Raw genomic sequence first — 24,000 nt, 5'->3', positions numbered from 1 at the left:
TATCTCTGGGGATATATTGTAAAATCAAAGTTAATTTAACTCTGAGTGTACAAATCTCCATTTGATTCCATTTGACACCATAAGGGTCCATTTAGTTCCTAATTATCATTTAGCTGGGTACCCCCTGGAACTCTCTCAAGGGCCCCTGGGGGTCCCTGGACCCCACGTTGAGAACCAATGCATTACAGACAACACTATAGGATACTGACCGGAGATCCCAGACTGTGACCTAGTTCATGGGCTAGGGTCAGCTGGACGTGTCGGGGTGGCAGGTAGCGTCCATAGTTCTGAAGCGTGATCAGGCCTGTATTCAGACTGGAGTTAAGACCGTCACGCATGGTCGTATGCTTTGAGCAAATCCCTCCCCAGTTACCTGAAGAGAGAAGAGAGAGAATAGGCGTGGAAATCAGAGCTTTAAGTCGGCAGATTTCACTTTGAGTGACAATGTCATGATAACAGCAATATTGAAGCTTTTGAATAATTGTTAAGGGTCGTTCACAGCAAGCATTGTAATTATAGCCATCAGGATACACAACAGTGAACATTATAGATACCATTATAGTGCTTGGTGCATATTGCCCTTTATCCTGATTGCAGCAGTGGCAAGGTGTTATCTGTGTGTGTGTGTGTGTGTGTGTTTGTTTGTAATTTTATATACCATCATTTTCTTTCTTTTGGATACAAAAGGTCAGAGGCCAAGGTCCAAATTGGGAAGGACTGCACATATTTTTATGAGGAATGATCAATATGCTGCCCTGAAGTGCTTTTGAGGTCAAAGGTCAGAGCATACCTGACGAAGGCTGGTTAGGCCGAAACGTTGCTTTATCCGCTTTGTTCTACATTATGCAAATTAACTCACTTTCCATTCCAGTTTCATAACTGGCCTTGCCCTCCTGGAAATACTGTACTTTAAACCAACATTGGTGTTTTTTTTGCTGCCGTAGCTTTATTGACTTCTGTGGCCCCCCTGTCGTGCAGGCATAGACAAACAGACCTGTTGAACACACCCTGTGACACTTCAAAGCCGACCTAAGGTTTCATATGGCCCTCTACGTCTTTTGGTTTACATAATACTGAAAATCACTCTCAAAATTGCAAACAGCTGGTCTTGTTCACATGGATGGAAGCATGGCAGAGCTGTGACATAATCTTTCAGCTAGACAGCCTGGCTTTAGGACAGACAGTTTGAAGATTAAGTTCTGTGATGGTCTCTATGGCAAGATGTACATGGATATAAAAGTACTTCTTGATGGTAGAATAGGACATTCAAATTCAATTAGTTCGTTCGTAGTTCATATGATGTTACCATAAACAGGGTAATTTTTGCTTATTACAAAGCCCACTGTGGCAGTGTAATATCTACTGCTGTGGTTTCTGCTAAAGAAATCACACCTGTGTGAACAGAGTGGTGCAACTCCGTGTGGGGGTCCCCGGTGGGTCCCCGGAACTTCCAGACCCACAGGAGGAAAATGTGCCCAGGGTGCCAGCCCGGTTCCGGCGAGCCGTCCCGCGTCCGAAACGGTCGAGAAATGACAGAGTTACTATGTGGGGGAATTAGCATTTAGCAGACACCTCTCCCTCTCTCTCTCTCTCTGTAATTAGCAGACAACAGTATAACACTATCTCTCTCTCTCTCTCTGTTTCTAGCACAACAGCGCCACTTAGGGACATAGGGACAGGTACGTGGACATAGGGACAGGTACGTAGACATAGGGACAGGTACATAGACATAGGGACAGGTACGTAGACATAGGGACAGGCACGTACGTAGACATATGGACAGGTACGTGGACATAGGGACAGGTACATAGACATAGGGACAGGTACGTAGACATAGGGACAGGCACGTACGTAGACATAGGGACAGGTACCATCAACAACACCTCAGGTCCCTGACTCCCTTCTCCATGTATGCCCACGTCTGGTTCAGGCAGGATGTCTCAGCAGTTCCCATGCGTGTGAGATTTACGTAAAAGCTCTTACATAATGAGATCAGTGGAACCAATCAGTTATTTGGGGGAAGGTAAACATCTGCTCAAGTTACCTGTCATTTCAGAGAAGTTTGGGTTTACAGACTCACATGCATTGTGACGAACAAGCAACATAGAGGGCAAAAACAAACTCCACCTCCTCTGTGGCAGAAACACAAAGTAGTTTGTATGTTAATATATTACATAATTGTTTTGGTCATTGGTATTTAGGAAGTATCAGCCTTTGAGGAGTTCCTAGAAGAACATAAGGGAGGAAGGGGGATCTTCATCAAATGCTCTCACACTTCAGTGGACAAAGCCACGCTACACAGTAGATACAGTAGGAGCATTGAGTGCACATATAATACAGAATATGTTTTTCATGTCCTAAAGCAGACAAGCCAGCATTTCCCAGATAAACTATTAATCACAAATTCAAAATGTATCGACCAAGTCCTCCGCTTTTGACCTAAAATGCCCCCCCTCCCCAATGGGCTATTCAGGGAGCTGGATTTCCTAGAAAGAGTATTACAGCAGAGAGTGTTTTGCGTGTTCCGTCCAAGCTGGAATTTTTGGCAAGGGTATTGGTGTGGCTGAGCAAATGCTGCTTTTTGTCCCCCTCCTCTTTCTTTGTGTAGAGACGTCTAGAAAGACTCCTATTATTAGCACCCTGGATAAACATACACTCCACACACAAGATCAGTTACACATAATGCACACACGTGGTGCAGAATACTAATTCGTTCGTCCACCATGAATGGGTTCAACACCCATAGATCCACTCACATCATCATAAAATATAAACATGCACAAGGATGAACTCACAAAAACTGACTCACTATCAGATGATATGTGTATGCTGGGCTAGCCACAGCAATTTTCCTAGATAATTGCGATGGGGCCCCATAAAATACTTTCCCTGTGCTAGTAATACCTATAAGATCTACTGAAGGTCATGGGTCTACCTCTACTGATCCTACCTTGTTTGGAAAGCACTGGAAATATCACCATTTTCACGTGACATATAATACTGAATCTGAAAATGTAAACGGACTGAAGTCAGTGGTGCGCACCAAATCTTTGAACATCTGCTCTTATCATGAAATAGTCTAGCTAGCTAGGCAGGCAGGTAAATCCAGATCTTATTGAAATACACTTTAATCACAAACATGGTTGTAGGCAGGCTGGAGAGGAATGTTAAGCCTTGACAACGATTTTGAAATGGACTGTGCATGAGGCAGCACAGCTCCGGGAGGGAGTTCAGAAATGGGTTCGTATTGCGGAAGGCTACTGGATTCTTTCAAAACTCGCCTGAAAAACCACCTCAGGAGACCACAAGGAGGTACATGCAATTTCCCATGGAGGTGTCATTCACACACACGTTGTACACATAGTGTTTTGTATTTGTTAACACAATATTGTGTTATTTCTTTTCATGCTACGTATGTTGATGAATTGAATACATAGGAAACAAGTCCCCAGGACTTTTTTGTGTTATCCTTTTAGTACCTCATACTGTTTACATTTCTGCCTAAAGTCTGGAAAATGACCATCCATGCCTCAGCAACTGGTAGTACAGTATACTGCACAGAAGAGAGAGGAATGCTACAGATGGGAAAGTTTGAGTGGCGTGGAGGTTAACTTATAGAGCCCCAAATCCTCACCCAGCTGTACAGCAGAACTGAACTGAAAGGTTCACTTCGACACGACAAGTGTTAAATTAACGCTCAGGGTTTTGCAGCGTGGAGAGGTCAGAGGAGTAGACTTGAGTGACTGATGGTCATCCATCACCATGGTAACCGTGTCGTGGAATGCGGTCACCCGACTCACTAAGGTGGTCTGTAGGTGGTGTGTGTGTGTGTGTGTGTGTGTGTGTGTGTGTGTGTGTGTGTGTGTGTGTGTGTGTGTGTGTGCGTGTGTGTGTGTGTGTGTCAAGGGTTCAGTGCCCTCTGATCACATGCCATCAAGGAGGTCTGCTCACACACCCCTCAGTTAAGCCAATCACAAGTTGTGAAAAAGACAATGTAATGGAAACAAGCAAGAAGGACCTCCCACTCCCACACACTCAACCTCAGACCACCCCGCCTCCTTCCAAAACAACAAAAACACCACAGTGTGCGCTTTGTCACCAGACCCATGAGGCCACCGTGACATTAAGACGTGTCACATTCTCTGTCATTGGCTGTTTCCATATTGGTCCACTTCTGCAGATTCTGATTTGCTCGTACATGCAGTCTAATATAAGGCATCCAGAAAGCAAATTATTATTAGTGATTATACAGAACAAATATTGGTTTGAACATTATGTATCACTGGTATATGTTCTCTATGCGTGGGAGTAGGTTATGGAATTGCATTCTAAAATACAATATATCCACTTTAATTCAACATTTTAAACCAGAAATTCAGGGCTCAAAATAACAATGATTCCATTAGTGGTTCTCATTAGGTCTATATCTTTAGAGAAGATCTATTTACTAATGAGTTCTGCACCCCAAAGTCTTCAGAGGAGACCAGAGGGGAATGCAGCTTCACATGCAAATCACCCAGGACTGTTAATTGAGGAGTTCACTCACGTTGGTTTTTGATCTCCCAAACAAAAACAACTTCTATAAGCCTGCATTAAGAGTTATATAGTCTACTCTATATACAGTAGCTGCGCAATGGTTCATCAGTAACAATTAAACAGCAAGACATGCTGGAAGTAAAAAATAACAGAAAGAATGCAACACGGGAACAGGTACAAGACGTATAGTCAAGAGCCAATAATATATTAAAATAGAAATAGTGCTCCTCGGAGCACAGGTAGGTTGTTGTGGCCTCCTGGTGGCGCTATAATAAGCCAATGTGAAAAGGGTGCCATTTTTCTTACGCATTTGATGGCAAGTGGATGTTCAAATTCATGATTTGAAGCATTTTGTTCCAAAAATGGGTTTTGCAAAGATCCACCTGCTGGCCAATGTGAAAATCTGGGATTTATTCACATTCCTGCTAATTAGCCAATTAGGATGGAATATGAAATATCGGACAGATATTATTAAAATAATCCTGGTGGCGCTATAAAAGGCAGGTCAAAGGTTTTTCGTTGGCCTCTAAGGAGTATGCATGCAAAGTTCCATGCAGATTTGCGCAGTTATACCAGGTAAAAATGTGAATCGGCCTGTTATAGTGCCACCATGAGGCATTTATATGTCATGCATTTACAAAATACAGCTCAATTCAAACCAGTTTGGTGCATTCCTTTTCCTCTAAAATCACCTGCTCCCTGGGGTTCCGGAGATTAAACAGTCAAGTAAGTGACCTCACTCTGACTTGGAAACTAACATGTTTGTGTGGGTGTAGTCACAGTGTTGTTGGCGCCTAGCCATATTGTGTTGTGTCATTGTGTCAACGCTGGGGATATGAATGGTGAGAGCCAGAGAATGAGCAAATGTTCCCTGGCTCTCAGGATTCACATGGAGATATGCTTGGCCAGGCAGGAAAACAACACCAGCGAAGTACGTACACACTCAGAGCCTCCTTACCACACTACATGTGTTTATCATTTACTGCTGAACCACATCATCTATTTTCAATTATTTTGATAACCTCTCACGATCATGAGATGATGTCAGCAAATATTTATTATTTATTAAATAAGACTCTGCAACAAGTCACTTATCTTAGGCCATGTGCATTTGAGCTTTCCATCCAGCTTTCCACCCATTATTAGACTGGAGTGATTTAGGCTAGAGATAGACTGTTGACTCGCATCAAATTCAAAGGAAAAGAGGGCACTCTTTTTTCTTTATTTGTTGATGATGGGTTTGCACGTTGCATTTAGCCTAATAACCCCCTCACTACCATGTGTGCAGCATTGCTACTGTGTCAGCACTACCAAAAGTGTGTGTGTGTGTGTGTGTGTGTGTGTGTGTGTGTGTGTGTGTGTGTGTGTGTGTGTGTGTGTGTGCGCGCGCGTGAGCGTATGTGTGTATACATGCGCATGTGCGAGTGTGTATCTCACCAGCCTTGCCCTCCCATGCCAGGCCCAGCACACCACTGTAATCTCTGTTAGTTAGAAGGTAGGACAGACAGTAGTTCCCCCAATTACTCTCAGAGAACAGGCTGAGCAACTTCTCTGGTCCAACGTAGGGGCGATGCAGAGGGTTTTCCTTGTCCTCCTTGTGGATGACCTAAACGATGACAAACATACATGGATGGATAGGTAGAGACAATATTATTCCACTCTGTATAGAGTAGCTTGCCTAACACAGAACAGAATGATAAACACTGCCCAGACTGTGAGAACATTGAGAAAGGAAATAGATTGTATTTCAAGTAATTTTAAACTTAGCGCTGGAGGTCTCCTGTGTCCCAATTTAGTTCTTACTGTCTTACATGCCTATGCCAGGAAATCCATAGAATACATGTAGACCTGAGACTGCTGCATTATCCCCATTATGTCCATTACAGTTTCCAACAATTCCAAAGAGATCTACTATTCTGTTCATTCTAAAGAAAATAAATGGAGAGGAGCATGAATGTCAGTCGTGAATTATGAATGCTCAAGCCAGCGTAACTAAACTATTATTATTACCATTATGTTGTCAGTGGCCTACATCTGACGTGGTTGTACAGTAGGTAAGCTTTGGCCTTTGAGACGTGACTAAAATGCATGCTGAGAAATCTTACTGTTAAAGACTTCAATTTGAAGTTGATCAGTTTGATGCCATCAAAGTCCACCTTGTCGTAGATATCATTTATCGCCCGAATATATGAAGAAACCTGCAGAAGAAACACACTTACTTAAAAACAGAACAACCCTGTGCGTGCCTATAGCTGTCTCCATTTACCATATTCACACAAGACAATGGCTATTTGAGCAAACAGGCTGGTGTGTGCATATGGTCTTATGAGGAGATTTGGGTTGTGATTTATTTTCGAGCATCAGTTGAATAATATTTGTAAATACTATTCAGGGTTTGGCTTTAACCAAAATTGAAGTGACAGATAATGTGGTGTTTGTATCACATGCACCATATCTAAGTTACAATATTACAAAGTCAGGTAATCTGCAAAATACTTTTAGCTGTAACATGTTTTTCAGCGTGGGTGGCACTGGCAGTCATTTGCTCTCAGACGGGCACATGCAGACCAGTCACATGTACAGGTCGAAGTCTATGAATCAATTTTCCACTCCAGCAAGCACCCAAGCGGTATATACACAGAAACAGTCTGCCAGGGATTTTCCATGTGGTCAATATTGACAACCTGCAAGGTATCAGCAATTATAAGGCCCTCGCTCACGTCCACTACAAGTGAGCTGCTTTGACTGACAACACCATTTTATCTGTTGACACACTCCTATGTACGTCACATTAACACAGCGTCAAAGGGTGCAACAAAGGACTGCCTTAGATCAGAGAAAACGCACTGGGAATTAATCTGTTTGAGAGGGAAAGATTATCTAATGTAATCCTGGGCGCTACACTTCCTCTGCCAACCTGGGGGGGGCAGCGGACTAACCTCATGCTTCCTTCTATGCATGATTAGTCCAAGCTGCTTCTTTTCACCTGACAGGGGAGAGTTTCCCCAGCCGGACAGAGCGCGTGAAAGGAACACGTTACTCCGACCAGTTTCCTTTCCCCTCCCTCTGGCTGGCCAGGGGGAGGTAGTTTTAGAGACCAGGATTCCTCGATTACTGCATGTTTTTAATGAGGGTACCACTACCTACCCTGGGGAGAGCATGCAAACTCCACACAGAAAGGCCCTTTCGCCAACCCCGCCTCTGGTATGGGCACTGATGAGGAGGGAACACACCCCCAGCACCCAAAGCAAATACCACTTCTTTTGTTGTTTTGTTGTGATTATCCTCCCTACTATAGAGTGTGCTGACCATATATAAGGAGTTCCTCCCTGTCCCCAGTTAACCCCTGGGGGTCAAAAAACCGTAGGTTTCGTTTTTGGCTAGGTGGCCCAGCCTTCATCCAATCAGGATAGAGAGGGACCTTCCACCAATCATGATCGAGCGGGGGCTGGCCTTGGTGTGTGTGCTGTTGGCCTGTCACGTGTCCCCCCACTGTAGTGTGTGCATGTGCACATCTTGTTACCAGGGCGGACCGGGGGGTTTTCCAAATCACCCAAATCACTGAATGTTCCATTAAAGTTGTCGTTTTGATATTTTAGAATTTAAAGCTTTTCGTTTTTTTTTTGCATTTCTGCTTTATTTCTGGTAGTGACAGAGGGAGAGAGGTGATGACTTGTAGCACATCAGAGCCCAGGGTCAGATGTGAACCTGTGGGAAGTAGTCTTACATATTTATATGGTATAGGTGAGCTTACCAGGTGAGCAATGCATCCCCCATCACAAACAAGTTTTAATTTAATAAAAAGGGCATATTTGTATATGGCATTTTTGAGTGCTGATAGGGGATTCATCTCCAGCACTGGGACAATGCTAACAAAGTGTAAAGTGTAAGTGTGGAGTAGGGATCTGGGTAACAAGAAGAACTAGAAAAGTCGCAATTTATGAGTGCGGTTGCCACAATCGCTTACATGTTACATTGCGGCTTAGGAATCCACCACTCCTGAATGAAGTGTCTGGTGCTGGGACTCTGGTGCAACGCACAGGTCCTGGGCCTGGTGAGAGCAGAAGTGGACCTGGTGAGACGTAGGAGGGGCCCGGACAGGAGTCAACCCACAGAGCCTAGTCCTTCCATGTGCCAGAAGCGTACCTCCCAGCCCTGGCAGAGTAGTTCTGGAGTAGTTCCAACGGATTGTGTGGCCTTGGTCTTTCCCTAATGGGACTGATCGAGGGTATCTACTGGGACGTAAGTCGGCACTGAGCGAGGGGTATGATGTTCGACAGACCCGAAACCCTGATGACCTTGGGATACATCACTGAGGATAAGTCCCAGGTGCATCCATGCGATGATTTTTGTTATAGAAGTGCATGCTCAAAAAAAAAGTATTCAAAAGAGTACTCAAGTAAATGTACTGTAGTTACCGTCTACCACTGCCAATTCCTGCCAGTCCCGTCTGTTTACAGGAAATTGGACACGGTGACCGGCATGATTGGACGGGGCCAGTACTATTTGTTCATTGGCAAAGAGACACAAATTCCCTTCCTTTATGCTTCTTAAACCAATTAGATTATCAAGATACATAGTTACATAACCTCCTGAGCGACCATAGAACTGGAGTGACTAGATCGGACAGAGCACGTGTCTCAGCAGGTGTGCATAATTGTCCAGTGATGGATAAAGTAAAAGTATGGCTAAAGTAGAAGTCGAGTATTCAAAATGTAATTGACTAAAAGTACTAAAGTGCAAAAAATATACCTAAAGTACCAAAAGTACTCAGAGCAGAAGTGTCCCATTTCATAATTGTCAAAATGTATTTAAAAAATATTTTGAAAATAGCCGATATGCTATTTTCAAATGGCCGAAATATGTATACACCTGAAGTGGTTAGCGTGTTTTGTAATGATACTCAAAATCTTAATTCTACACAGTAACTAGTAGCCTAATATTTTCCTCTGAGGAAAATACTTCTATTGAGGTAGAAGTAAAAGTATTGAATACGGAAAAAATGTACTTTAGTACAGTAGCCTATTTGAGTACTTTACAATGTTACACTAAGTAGCCTAACAGTCAAACAACTGTTGTACTTCCCCTTTTATCCTGCACATTAACCACTTAAAGCCCAGCGTCCTTATTGTGGGGAAATCTTTCGCTGAATATAGCCGATCGACAGTGGTGTAAAGTAAGTACTGTACCTACGTAACATTTTGAGGTATTTGTAGGTTTACTTGACTATTTCCAATTTCCAATACTTTTACTTCTACTCCACTACATCTCAGAGGCAATTATTGTACATTCACTCCACTACATTGATTTGAAAACATCGTTACTGTACTTTGTAGATTTTGATAATTACAAAACATATACTAGAAAAGTGTGGTTGCCGCAATAAGCGCAATTGCTTACATAGGCCCCTTGCACAAATTTTACTATCCAATTACAATGTCAAGTCACCCCTGTGATCATGTGTAAGTAATTTATCCCCCAAAAATCATGTTTTTGCAACAAATGGTTACATCTTTTGCATTTGCGGCGCCCCCTATGGATGAAAATGGAATGAAGCCGTCGATTTGACATATGGCTCGAGTGTGTGCGGCAAAAACTGTGGGAGGAGTAGCACGGCAAAGTATCGCTCATTTACAATAACAATAGTCTGGTTGCCCTCACACTAATAATGTGGGCTACACTTTTAGGTTTCACCACAAACACAGACAAAGATTGCATAGCATTGCAGTCAGCAAGTCCAGCAGGCGGTCAACTTTTACCCAAGTCTACCAGGTCAACTTTTACCCAAGTCTACTACTGGTCGAGAACTCATAATAGAGTTCATCATAAAAGAACTGGCATATGGCCTGACAGGACACACTGAAAAGACACATTGTCAAATCTAATAGGGTTACAAGCATTATTTTTTATCTGTAAAGAATTGTCATGATCTTGGCCTATCTGCCCCTGCTCTGTGTCCCACCCTGTCCAGTGACTTTCCCAATTCCCAGTGTGTTCCTCTGTGTGTGGCCATGGTTTAGAGACTGGTTCCACTGGGCACCCAGCTGTGGTGCGTTTACTGCGTTAATGAGACTGTCAGAGTATTTGAGATTAATTGTATTGTCTTCTGTTCGTATATGCTGCCTGCATGTTCCTGCTGGAGTTTCTGTTTTTGAAAGTATTTCTAAGTTTGACTTATTGCCCTGTGAGGTGTACCTGAGTACATTCATCTTTACCTGCAGCTGTTTATTGAATCAGTTTACATGGTGTGGTCACCTGACTAGTCACCTGACTAATTTATTTATGACCTGCAACAATCGCTACTGTGAGAGTTGTAGTTTTCACAATGAGTCACCATGTCACCAATCAAAGCATAACCTGGTTTCTTACGCTTTCTTTCTCTCTTGCTTCTCTCTTGCTATTTTTATGTTGGTTCAGTTATGACCCACAAAGTGCAAGTGACTAAACATCCTAAAATAAAAGTTACACCATTGACCACATTCATAATTAGGGAACTTTGGTGAATCACCAATCACACTGGTCAAGTATTTCTGGTGTGTGTATATATATATATATATATATATATATATATATATATATTCTTCTTCTTTTCTTACATTTGACATTTTTCATGTCAAGTCATGTTGAAATGTAGATGTAATCGTTCGTGACCACAGTGAAGTATGCTTCTGTAGAGAGAGAAAATCTGGCTTTTGTTGACACCAGGCTTGTAAACGTATTTTTAAAGGGAGGCCGTAACACTACTTAGCTAGACCTTCTAAGCAATTAGTAGTGGTCTTGCTACATACTGATGGTTTGAATTGAAATGGAGGGTAATGCAGGAAAGCAGCCAAGCAACACTTGAACTTGGCCTTGCTGGGTTTGCCAAGTTGGGGTGGCAATAAGAGCCTTGGCACACCGGGTGGTACCCTAGTGGCCCCATGTGGCCTGAGGCCTAGTGGCCCCATGTGGCCTGAGGCCTAAAGGAGGAAGATACATGGCCTCTTCCTTGTGCCGTGTGCAATACTATAGCAGCTGTGTGCATCTTTGGAGGGCTTGGCAGTAGGCCCTCTGGCTTTATTCACCCCAGTAGCAGCAACAGCTTGGTCTTTTATGGGTTCTGTTCTGGCTCTCAATAGACATTAGTGTGCTACCTCAAAACTAATTGCTCTCCTCTGGAGAGCCATTGAAAGTTGGACATTAAAGCTAGGGGAAACAAAATAAGAGCAGAATTCCAGTGTAAGTGTAACATATATAAACACTTTATACGCATTGGTGGATTTCCATGATTGCCTATAGACATATGACCATTGGACAACTGTAGCTTTAAACCAAGCCTTTTACTGAGATCTTAACTTCAGTGTTCTGAAGCGCTCAAAAAAAGAAAAGCGCTCAAACTTTCTTTCTTTTCCTACCTTAATCTCCTTACATCCCCCCTCTCTTCTGCCCTTTCTTTGTTTTTCTTGGAAAAAATTGCATGATGGGAACTACGCACAAAAACTAATTTCACCCAATGTTTTACCTGTAAAACTGTTATGTGACAATTAAGCTGATTCTGATTACATCACAGTTAAATGTGCCTTAAATGCCCAGCGGTGGTATAATTAATACAATCACAGCCTTGAGTGTGGTATTGTTTTTAAAACATTGTTACCAACCATTTGCAAGATCCACCAGTTATTTTACTAACCAAAACTTAGTATTACACCATAGAAGTAGAACAAATATTGTCTTAGATCTATCACAGATCGTGGTTTCACCACAGTGCTCAATATGAGTCATTAGACTCATTACATTATAGTTTTCAATTCAAAACAAACAATACTTAAAAATCCCATTTCAAGCCAATCATTCACGAAGAAAATGAGAAATACTCCAAATAACTAGTGAACTGTTGTCCACATCCTACCTGTGCCATAAACTTAGATCCACAATGCTACCTCTGCCATGAACTTTCATCCATTTTCTTCATCTGCCATGAACTTCTGTAACAGCACTTCCAAACCATTTCTGAATCACTTGAAAATCTCAAAAACGTTTCTGGACCCCCCCATCTCACCAACACGGCAGTCTTTCGGCTGCCCATCAATCAATTGTTCTCCGGCTTGGATCAATAATGGATAGTATATAGTATCCTATTTGGTCAGTATCATAATGAAAAGTAATTTTTCAAGGTTTATAAGAAGAAATATATAATCTTTTCATTTATTTTTACATTATTTAATGTTTTGTTATCAATAAAGTATTTTGCCACGTATGTGGGGGTCCACTTGCACACAGGTTGGAAAATGCTGTACTATAATGTAGCTATTGACCATGCATTATCGAGAAAGTACACGGCTGCTATGTTCACGCACCGTATATATCATCTCAGGAGGTACTATGTGTAAATATGTTTTTGTGCAAAAAGTTAGGAGACCCTTTGGTTTTACAGTTTGTAGCAAAGCTTGTATATTTACAAGCTAAGAGACCTTTTGGTTGTACCATGTGTGGCAAAAGCTTGTAAATATCTAAGACCCACACAGAAGAAAACCCTTTACTTGTACCTTTTGTGGTAAAAGCGCTCAAACTTTCATTCCTTTCTTGCCTTGATTTTTCTTGTAAAAATGGCATGATGGGAACTACGCACAAAAACCAATGTGATGTGACAATAACTGTGTACTAATCACCTGTGCCACAACAGCCTCAACAGTCCTGAACTTCTTATAGTAGAGGTGGTCTGCATGGAGATGGAGGAGGCAGCTGGTCTTTGATTCATCAATGGTTCTCCTGGCCCGGGTGGGTGGCATCTCCTGTGGGAGAATTCACACGTGAACCAACCAGCAAAAGAGAGCACTATGCGGAATACACGGTTTTGTTTGCCTCAGCTATACAATTCCTTTTACATGTGGATTGTGGAAAATCGTTATCCTTTGTGATTTGAATATGGGATTGACATCAGATCACAGCCTAAGATCAGAGGAAATTAAGGTTGGATATGTTTTTCATATCAGTGTCTTCCATTTTGTCAAGCTGTGTCATTGTGTGTGACAAAGTGTAGGCACGTTTCCCACAGGGACAAATAGGGTGACAGAAACTGAATGCTGGCTGACACAGACTTAGTAATGGATACTACTGGGAATTCCATCTGTTTGAACCATTGCATGACCTCAGAAGTGACCATACAACCACTGGAAATTATGCAGGCATGGAACAATGATGTATTCACACAACTGCCTCGGTATCCTTGGTGTGAATGGACAACTTGTCAGCCAAGAGTTAACTATAGTCTTGATGGAGCTGATAGCTGATCTGACATTCATCTTTACCAACTGTTTACAGTGTGGGCTAAGTCACCTGACTAATATTTATGACCTATAACCACTATTTGTAGTTCAGCCTGTAAACAAGCGGATCTATTTTCACAATGAGTCACCATGTGGCCTTCCCTTTTTCTTAAATATATTTTATGACATCTTGGTTGGAATTACCCACAAAGCTAAAATAAAAGTTGATGACCACATTCATAATAAGGGAAGTTTAATTCAAAGAAACTTGTTTTAGTGGGTCTAAAATTAAGTAAGTAAGTAGCCTTGCCGGGCAGGAGCCTATCTCCTGTTTCTGTAGCGTAAGCGTAAGGCAGCTTGATGTACAAGTACACCCCCTGGACATGACGCTAGTATGTCGCAGGGCCTAAAAGTAGCCACCTAAAAAAAGTTAAAGCTCATATACATACAGTATATATTGGTAAAAAAAAGAAAATAAACTTAAACATGGTAACAGAAAGTAGGACAATGTGTTTTTGTTTACATTCGTATGTGTGTGTGTGTGTGTGTGTGTGTGTGTGTGTGTGTGTGTGTGTGTCTGTGTGTGTGTGTGTGTGTGCGTGCGTGCCTGAGTGCGCATGCACGTGCGTGTGCGTGAGTGTGTGAAGTCTGGACTGTCCCACCTCTTTGGGTGTTAGGCTCTGGGCAAGGCGTTGGAGACTGTCTGCACTGCAGAATCCATCAGAACGGCTTCCAACGGATGGGGGGACTGCATAGAAACAAACATACAGAGTATAATAATATACTGTAGAATGTAGATGTACAAACACAAAATTGACATTTTGATCTTTCTCACATGCGCACAGAACATACTGTATATCCTTCAAATGTCCACTAGTAACACCAATAAACATGCACATCCAGAACCTCAACATCTACAGCATGCGCACAATAATTGAAACACACACACACACACACACACACACACACACACGCTCACAAAGCACAGAGATGTGATTTAGCCATTCAGCTAAATAATTTCAAACATTCAGCACTGTCAGTCTGATAATGTCCCTATTGTGACCCAGGGTTGCAACCCGGGACACAGGAAAGTTTGTCATTGTGCTGGAATACGTGGTTTGCATGCATCTGTGTGTTTGTTAAGGAGGCTGACTGAATTCTCTGTAGTTGGGTAATGTTTTTTGTCTTGACGACCAGAGTTACGGTGGTGGGCTGGTGAGATTACACTTTCCGTGTGTCTGTCTGTATCGGTAACCAATCAAATTTGAAACACATGAGTAGATCAGTGCTTAATCTGCTTATATTCCTAAACACTATACAAATAGCAACACTCATTTGGAAACCATAAGTCTAAGTAGAAACCATTGGTGGCTGTTGGGTTTTGTTAAAATATAACTGTGATTTGCAGCAACTTCGGGCCAGCTGTCTCATTCAGTTTGATGAAATAATGATGTAAATGCAGTCAGGGGATCATTTCATGTGCACACAGATTGGTCCATCATGTTGCACTGGCCAGCCCTCCATCAGCACTCTATGAAAACGTTTGGTAGAAATGCTATTGCTTCATGTACAGTAGGTCAGGACATGTACAGTAGGTCAGGGGTCAAATGCCCAATCTTGCAATTTGTTGGCAATATGCTTATTCAATATACAGTTTCGCTGTGTGTGGAAAAGAGTATGCAGAGGGGAATATTTTCCCAAGTTGCATCGTTCCTGACTGGTATGACCCCGGGGTCTAGTCTGATTAAGTTCTCATTACTGCGAGTACATTTTCATGAGACAATTTGTATTGCAAAATGTATTGTCTGAGGCGACACAATCAATGCATTGTAAATTAAGTGTACAAAAGTGCATGTGTTTTGTTAGACATACCAACAGTCCTAGAACAGTCATGAGTCCAACACCCTTGACCCTACCCAAAACTCTAACCTAACCTTAACCGGCAGCACGGGTTAGTTTTAACCTGCCATGCATGTCGGACTAATGACTGTAGGACTGTGGGTATGTCTTTATTTTTTACATTTTCTTCCGTTATTACATTTTGACAGTACATTGCATTACATGTATGTAAGTAAACACACAAAGCACACAAACATATACGACCCCTCCCCCCTAGGCTAAAACCAAAAAAAACTAAGTGGTGGGACAAAGCAGTGGACAATCATAGATCAAAAAATAAATAAATAAGAGTCAAGACACGGACATAGTCGGGCACAGTCGGACACAGTACGGGTTACAGTTCACTGAAATGAAAAGTCCTCAACAAACTCCACAAAGGCACTCCAAGCTAGGACAAAGTTTTTTTGGGCTCTGTCCACTCTATACCTGAGTTTTTCCAGAGGCAGGAATGATAGAACTTCTTTCAGCCATTGTTGAAAGGAAGGCGCCTTATCGGACTTCCAATTAAGGAGGATTAGTCTACGTGCTAATAGGGATGCAAATGCCAAAGCATTTGCTTGTGGAGATGTGAGTGTACAGTCTGGGGGAATTATGCCAAAAATGGCGGTGTGAAAAGAAGGGGTCACCACTGTATCACACATATGAGAGAATACGTCAAATATTCGCTTCCAGTAGGTAGTGAGGGAAGGACATATCCAAAACATGTGGCCTAACGAGGCTGGGGTCTGGCCACATCTTGGGCATCCAGGGTCTGGCATGTTAAAGAGCCTGGCCAGCTTATCCCCTGAATAGTGGAGTCGATGTAGTATCTTAAATTGAATTAAACCATGGCGTATGCACATTGAAGAGGTGTGAATACGTAATAGACTGTCCTCCCACATCTCCTCAGGGAGCTCCACACCCAGATCTCTCTCCCAGGCAGCTTTTGTTTTATCCCAGGTTACTGGTTTTAGATCCCGTGTCAAATCGTAAATGACAGACACACGTTTTTTCGCAGCGGGGCTAAATTCTAATATAATGTCCAATTGATTTTTGGGTGGTAAGTAAGGGTATGAAGGGAGCTTTTTCTGGGTAAAACTATGAATTTGAAGAAACCTAAAGAAATGAGATCTGGGTATATTATGATCTGCAGTAAGTGTTTCAAAAGAAATAAACTTCTCGTCAGAAAAGAGATCACAGAAAAACACCAGTCCATTCCTGTGCCAATGTTGAAATGCATTATCCATCATTGATGGACTGTGGGTATGTCTAACCAACACATGCACCCCAAAAACGTGCAGTGATTTATCAAACTCGTGATTACAGCTTAGTTTCAGTTCCAGCCTGATAAATGTAGAAATAAATGTCATTGAATTTCACAACATACAGGAAAGTCACATGACTTCATAAGCACTTTCACATGGCAGTAGCTGGCAGAAATGACTCACAGAATCAGGCATCTTCCGGCAGTTAATTAGCAACCTATAATTATAGTAGGCCTATACTTTGAAGTGCAGCACAGTGTGTATATGTGTGTGTGTGTGTGTGTGTGTGTGTGTGTGTGTGTGTGTGTGTGTGTGTGTGTGTGTGTGTGTGTGTGTGTGTGCGCGCGTGCATGCGCGTGCGTGCGTGCGTGCGTGTGTGTGTGTGTATGTGTGTGTGTGTGTGTGTGTGTGTGTGTGTGTGTGTGTGCGTGCGTGCGTGTGCGTGTGCAGCGTGTATGGAGTGTGCATGCATGCGTGCATGCATAATGTGTACAGTATGAATGTGCATGTTCACAATACTGCATGCATGTGTGCACATTGTATCCAGTGCTTGTGTGGGAGTTTGCACAATTGCTCAGATATGCCTGCTGTCCAGTGATCAAATGCTGAATGATTGGATCACACCATCCTGGAAATGTGTTCTTAACCAATCAGCACCAGCAGCTTGGTGCGACACACGGTATGAGTGGGATAGAAGAGGACAGTGTGTGTGTGTGTGTGTGTGTGTGTGTGTGTGTGTGTGTGTGTGTGTGTGTGTGTGTGCGCGCGCGTGCGTGCTTGCATGCGTGCCCCAGTGAGGGAATTATTTCCAGACCTCTAGTTCCCCTTGTTATCTTTCTTTCTATTTTTATTTCTCTCTCTTACTCTCAAACACACACACACACGCATGCAAATTCACACACGCAGGCACTCACACACTGAGCCTTGGAGCCAAGCCTCCTAACAAAGCTATCCGCAAGATTAAACAACAAAGCTAATATTTGGCCTGATCTATACAGATTAATTTGAATTCACCTAAAAGAGCCCCAAAAAACAGGAACTACACGTTTGTAGACTTGAATCCTACTATAAATGCGCCACATCTCTGCGTGCGTGCGTGCGTACCTGTGTGTGTAATGCATGTAACTCGAGAACCGTTTGACCCACCAACGTCACATTCGACACCCCCACACGGAGTGCAGTGCCAGGTATCGAGTCGGTCGGACCCACGGTTCTCCAGAACCACCAAAAGGCTCTGGTCAGGCTCTGCCAGTGGGCCTAATGAGGCCAACTCCTTTCACCTGTGCAATTTCCAGCCTCTGCCTCAGCCAATTGAGTCACAACCAATCAGCCTCTGCCAGTGGGCCGAATTGATTGCCAAGTACAAATTTCAGTTTGCAGTCTTCACAGTTCACACACAGGCACACAGGCACATACACAGATCTCCATGTGGGACACCGGCTGACAGTTAAAACTGGTGCTATGACAACGTATATCATTAGGTTCCCAATTTGCATCGTTCCCAAGTAGGCCAGTGGCCGACTGCGACTGGGAACGTACAGGTCTAGTCCAGTCTAAATCTAGGAAGGACGGAGGGATTTTTTTTGGACTGGATTTTTGACTGGATTCCCAGCGATAATTTGAAACCATTTCCCAGGCTCAGTGCACTATAGAAAACGTATGGCAATTCCAGCCCCTCATCTGACATCAATCAAGGATTCATTACAAGGTTCAAGGTTGTACGTATACTTCAATGCCCAACTCCCAACTACAATCAGTACAATGTACTAGTGAACTTATTATAAACATCCTCCACAATAAAAGGTTTCACCAATGGGGTGCTGGCTGCAAAAGGGCACTAAATGACAAATCAAGTTGCAGAGTTTGGCCTTCAGCCACGCCATAAACATTCCAGTGGATAAGCATTCTTTTGAAAATATTTGTCAATAGAATACTTCTTGTACGCAACAGTTTGAAAATGGACCAACCCTTTTGGTAGTTGCCAGAAACCTAGTTTGCATCGGCACAGGCTATATATCACCGAAATGTCTAGCTTTTAGGATCATCGTAAAAGTTGATAATTCTGTGAAATTGCAGAAACCCCAAGAGATGCACCATGCCCCCACAGAGGTATTTATATTTCCTAACCAGATTTCTACTATAAAATCCACCAGAAAAGGGGGGTTCTTTTTCAGTATGTGAACACTCTCTCTCACTCACACTCTCTCACACGTGAAATGTGAACATATTATCATTTTAACGTCTCCAGAGGTTTGAAAGGTCTGTGTATATAGAAATATATGGGATGACACATGCTGAGAGAGGTACGTATTTCCAAGCTGAACAAGGTCAACTTTATTCAAACTTCTCCCTGACTGTGAAATCACGTGGATCACATGCCTTTTATGAAAAACATTTAAGGGCAGTTAATCATTCCACCCACAGCCATGGAAGTTAACGTATACATTTCCCAAAACAATAACAGCATGTTTGAATTGCATGGAGCTTGACCATGCATGGTTTGTTATTGTGTGTGCCCAGGTCTGAGTGTCATGCTATTACGCATCTATGTGTATTTGTGTCTGTATCCATGTGTGTTTGCACATGCACGTGCACATGTTTGTGGGCGTGTTGCTACATTGATGACACAGTGAGAGGGAAGATGAGACAGCAGATTGGGTGGTAAGCTCCTGGAGTGGTGGAATGTGTTGTGTTGAGAAAGTTAGCCATCATCCCCATAAGTGGCGTGACTCCTCAAAGGAGAATCCACGTGACGGGGGTAACTATAGGGCAGGTACGGATGTGTGCAATCATACACACACATACACACAGACACACACACAGACACACACACACACACACACACACACACACACGAACTCACGCATGCACGCACTTAAGAGGTCTGCTTCTCATCTTTCAGTTTGAAACACACACACACACACACACACACACACACACACACACACACACTATGTTATGTGTAGGCATTATTACATGCGTACATGTGTAGTGTACATACGTACATACACACGTGCACGTACTCGCACAAATACATCAACATTTACACAGTTTGTTCAGCCAAACATTGACTTTAAAATGTTTAAGGTACTCCATGGACACATAATACATTGTAGCTATTGTTATAGTTAAAATGAATTAAAAGTTCAAGTTCAATGTCAGATAAGCATATAATGATGAATACGAGTTTATTACTGATAGTTTGCAATTTAACTCAGTAGAAAATTCGGAACTATAATAACACGTTAATCTTTTATGATAATTATATTATTCTATTCTTTTTTAATTCCTTCTTTTACTTTTATGTGTTAAATGCCTGTGAAGCACTTTGAATTGCCTTGCATAAAATGTGCTATAGTATACTAACAAACATTACAAAGGTGCCTTATATACTAAACAAAAATGCTGTAGGGAATATCGTACTGGAATATCATGTCTTTACATATATGAGAGAGACCCTTTAACAATCTACAGTACATCTCAGGAGGCGGGATACCCTTATTCATGCACATTTAGGCCCCAACCACAGGAAGTGAAGAAAAATAAATACAGTACAGTGGACACGTTATCTCAGGCCTACACACTTGTGTGTTGGCCTGAAATATTGGCCTCTGATAATTTCCTGAAGATATTGGCCTCTGAATAAAAGTGCAGGATGATGTCAGTAGCAGCACGTCTGAAGTGCAGCACGTTGTGCTGTAGGTCAGATGTCACTGGGAAGAAAGGCATTAGTGGAACGTGAGGTTTTGATAAGAGTATACAATTAGTTCCTGGAAATCATCTACTGAAAAAACAGGAACAATTGGCTTTGTTCTGATCCAGGCTGGGGTTGGAGTTAGGGTAAAGATGAATCATTAAGGGGTTAGATTTGGACAGTCCCGGGTATGTTAATAATGAATTGCATTTTATAGCGCTTTTCCAAGTGCTCAAAGCGCTTTACAATGGTTCATTCATTCAGTACATTGGGAGGTGAAGCGGCGAACAGTCGACGCCAGCGTCCTCACTTCCCACATTCACACACCAATGGTGGCGAGCTCACACTGACCGACTCATTGGAGGCAATGTAGGGTTCAGTGTCTTGCCCAAGGACACTTCGACATGTGGACACGAGGAGCCGGGATTCGAACCGCCGACCCTGGGATCGTTGGATGACCTGCTCTACCTCCTGAGCCACAGCTGCTTAACCTTACATATAACCTTAACACGCACGCACACAAAGTTAGCCACGCTTTGCCACGCACACACACACATTCGAATATATATGAACAAATTCAGGTATTAAAGAAATCATAGCTGGACATGGGCAGTCAGGCCGAAACCAAAAACTATGTAGCCAAGCTGGTAGACAGACACACACACGCGCACGTGTGCAAACACACTGCTGCGCAATATATGACAGTCCTCAGCAATGAATGCCAGCTGGCTGAAGCGTTAGAGGGATACATTTCCAGACCAACCAGGTGTATCACCATGGTATCCATCCCCAAGGCCACCTTCAATGACTCTAATTTCCATCTCTTCCTCCCCCCTCCTCTCTCTTACCACACCATTACTGTGCAATCCCATCCTTACCCCCACCCACCCCTGACCAACACTCACTTTCCTCCTTTCTGCCCGTACCTTTCTCTGTACCCCAGACCCTAACCCTTCCTCTAAAGTCACACTTTTCTTTTCTTTGGCTGGTTTTCAGCTATAGCCCCTGACCCCTCCCCCCCTTCCCTCCCCAGAGCTATAACTAGAGTCTACAATGAGTTTTCAACTCTTTTCGCTCAAGCCGCCAGTAAAAGGTTACGACCGGTTCAGTGACTTTTAGTAACCTTGGCTCATCATGACACCAGCCAAGACTGTTGATATGGATAGATAACAAGAAGATGATGTTTGTCTGCTCAGTGACTTGACTGTTAAATAAATTGCCAAGAGTGCCATTAATCAAACTGGTGGTGAACTGTAACATTTTGCACACCACATCGTCTCCACGGAACAATGCTAGTGTGACTTTATGACTTCAACACATCACGTTGGACGCTGTCTCACTGCGGATCACAAAAGAAAACAGGCTGGGAACGCAAAAGAAATATGGATGAATAAATCTCCTCTTTGACAGCTAAGATACCAGGTTCCCTTGAGCAAAGCACCAGCTATGTGGACTATAATAGTAGGTTTAATAATGATATTGTAGGTTTCTCTTGAAGAAATTGGCCCAAAGCCTGAAACACATGAACCTGCTGCATGTCCCTATTCTATTTTGGGAACGTCATAATAGGCGAACATGTGTTTTGCAAAAATAGTTGATCAACTATTTCGGCGAAAATAGCAGATCGACAACCTCACTAATGGGTCACGTTGTCAATCTGTTACAGTATGTTCAGTATTGGTTTCAAGTGGTTAAAACATGAACGAAGTCTTACCCATGTCATCCTGGTGGTAGATTATAGAATGTTGATTTGTCTGGTTGATGGTGTATCTATGAGCAGGCTCCACGTGATACGTCCCATTGTTTGTATAGATGGAGCCCTCAAACTGACCTTCAAGCACGGAGCCATGACAGGACGAACCATGCTCACCTACAGGACATGACCAGGCCAGAACAGGTAGAGAAAGAAGCACAAACATATGGAACAGACAGACATACACAGTGAAATCTTCAGTGTTACGTTAGTTACTACTGCAGTGCTAATACTGTTAAAAGCACTGCTACTATTCCTATTACTAGTTTAATATCAAAATGGACCCACAAGGGTACAATTCTTAGCAGGAGGTATAATTGTGGTGGGTGAGGTATTTCCATGTCATACATACCCTCTAGTAATCCTGAGTATAAATGAGAGAGGTCTGCTGCTATGGGACCATGTTCATTCATCACACTGAAACGCTCTGCGAACCCTGTTGCATCTCGCCGCAAACGCAACCGGAACTTTCTAAGACAACAAACAAGCTCAAGATGTGGACAAAATATGCTTTGTTGTGCTAAACATATTTAAGACAATATGAATAATTAATCAATTACATTATTTATTGTTTTTTGGAACTGGAATAAAAAATAACATTCAATGGAAAATAATGGTGTATATTTGAACAGAAAGCTGTATATTTAACAAAGCTTTTGAAGCAGTTGCCATAGTCAGGGTTTGAGAAGCTGCCGGACACCTGTGGAACGCTGTGAAGCCCAATAGCAGTTGGTGGTCCTCAGGCTGTGCTCTCCTGGACCTCAGGTGTCTCCTGTGGACCTCCTCCCTGTCATACGACAAGCCCTCATAATGCCTGATGTAGGGACCAATGCCTCTTAAAGCATCTGAAAACCAGGATGAACTATTAGTAATAAGCGTGATTTGTTCCACGTTCAATTCCTGACTCCTCCTGGCTGCGTGTCAGGAGGAGGACACTTTGCTCAAGTGTCCTTGAGCAAAGTCACTGAACCCCTAACTGCTCTTGATGAGCAGGTTCAGGTTGGTGCCTTGCTTTCCTCTGCCATCGGTGTGTGAATGTGAAGAATATTGTAGCGCTTTGGAAGGGTCACAAAGACTAGCTGTTCATTTACCACTTAACCCTCCTTGTTGAATCACCTTTCTTGGTACCTCCATTAATCACAACTTGCAAAACAAAGTTTGCATGCAGGCTTATTAAAGTACACAGTAAAATTGTTAGAGTTAATTTAACTCAGACAAATGTGTACAAATGTGTCTGTTTGTGTTCACACAATGTGTTCACAGCATTCCAGACTGAAGTGAACAAGCTGAGACATGTCCACCTCAGGGCCAGGCTGTGTAAGGACTTAAGCTGAGCTGAGTGTATAGCTCAGGCCATCCAATGAGACCAAAATATGTATACATGCACATTTACAGAGCCATGCATTGCACACACAGATGTAAACATCCAAACATCCATATACGAACATACACAATTCCAATAAACCTAAACACCCATACACTATGCAAGACAAATATTGACGCCTACATATGTCTAAATTATGCTTGTTTACACACACAGTCTATCTACACGCACGCACGCACACACACCAAAATGTATTCACTGCTCGCATGTACCCAAACAAAATCTAATATGGCATACCTGTAATC

The 24,000-nt window shown here is 42.6% G+C and overlaps 1 protein-coding gene across 2 annotated transcripts in view; it reads right to left on the bottom strand.

The window, feature by feature from the left end:
- LOC308319905 (disintegrin and metalloproteinase domain-containing protein 10) overlaps positions 1-24,000 on the bottom strand; it is a 34,627-nt gene that overhangs the window by 10,348 nt on the left and 279 nt on the right. For both annotated transcript variants that reach the window (XR_013964498.1, XM_080770135.1), the window contains exons 1-9: positions 23,993-24,000; positions 23,072-23,216; positions 22,724-22,842; positions 22,333-22,488; positions 14,444-14,529; positions 13,185-13,307; positions 6,642-6,734; positions 5,974-6,142; positions 210-373 (exon numbers count right to left, since the gene is read on the bottom strand). The exon at positions 23,993-24,000 is cut by the window's right edge. Coding sequence is in view for 1 of the 2 variants with exons in the window: in XM_080770135.1 (XP_080626261.1) it covers positions 210-373; positions 5,974-6,142; positions 6,642-6,734; positions 13,185-13,307; positions 14,444-14,529; positions 22,333-22,488; positions 22,724-22,842; positions 23,072-23,216; positions 23,993-24,000 (1,063 nt within the window). In the remaining variant the exon portion in view is untranslated. The remainder of the gene's footprint in view (positions 1-209; positions 374-5,973; positions 6,143-6,641; positions 6,735-13,184; positions 13,308-14,443; positions 14,530-22,332; positions 22,489-22,723; positions 22,843-23,071; positions 23,217-23,992) is intronic.

This window comes from Protomyctophum bolini (assembly GCF_963924005.1).
Source record: "Protomyctophum bolini genome assembly, chromosome: 8".
Classification (NCBI taxonomy): domain Eukaryota; kingdom Metazoa; phylum Chordata; class Actinopteri; order Myctophiformes; family Myctophidae; genus Protomyctophum; species Protomyctophum bolini.
This window is presented reverse-complemented; position numbering and strand designations above follow the sequence as displayed.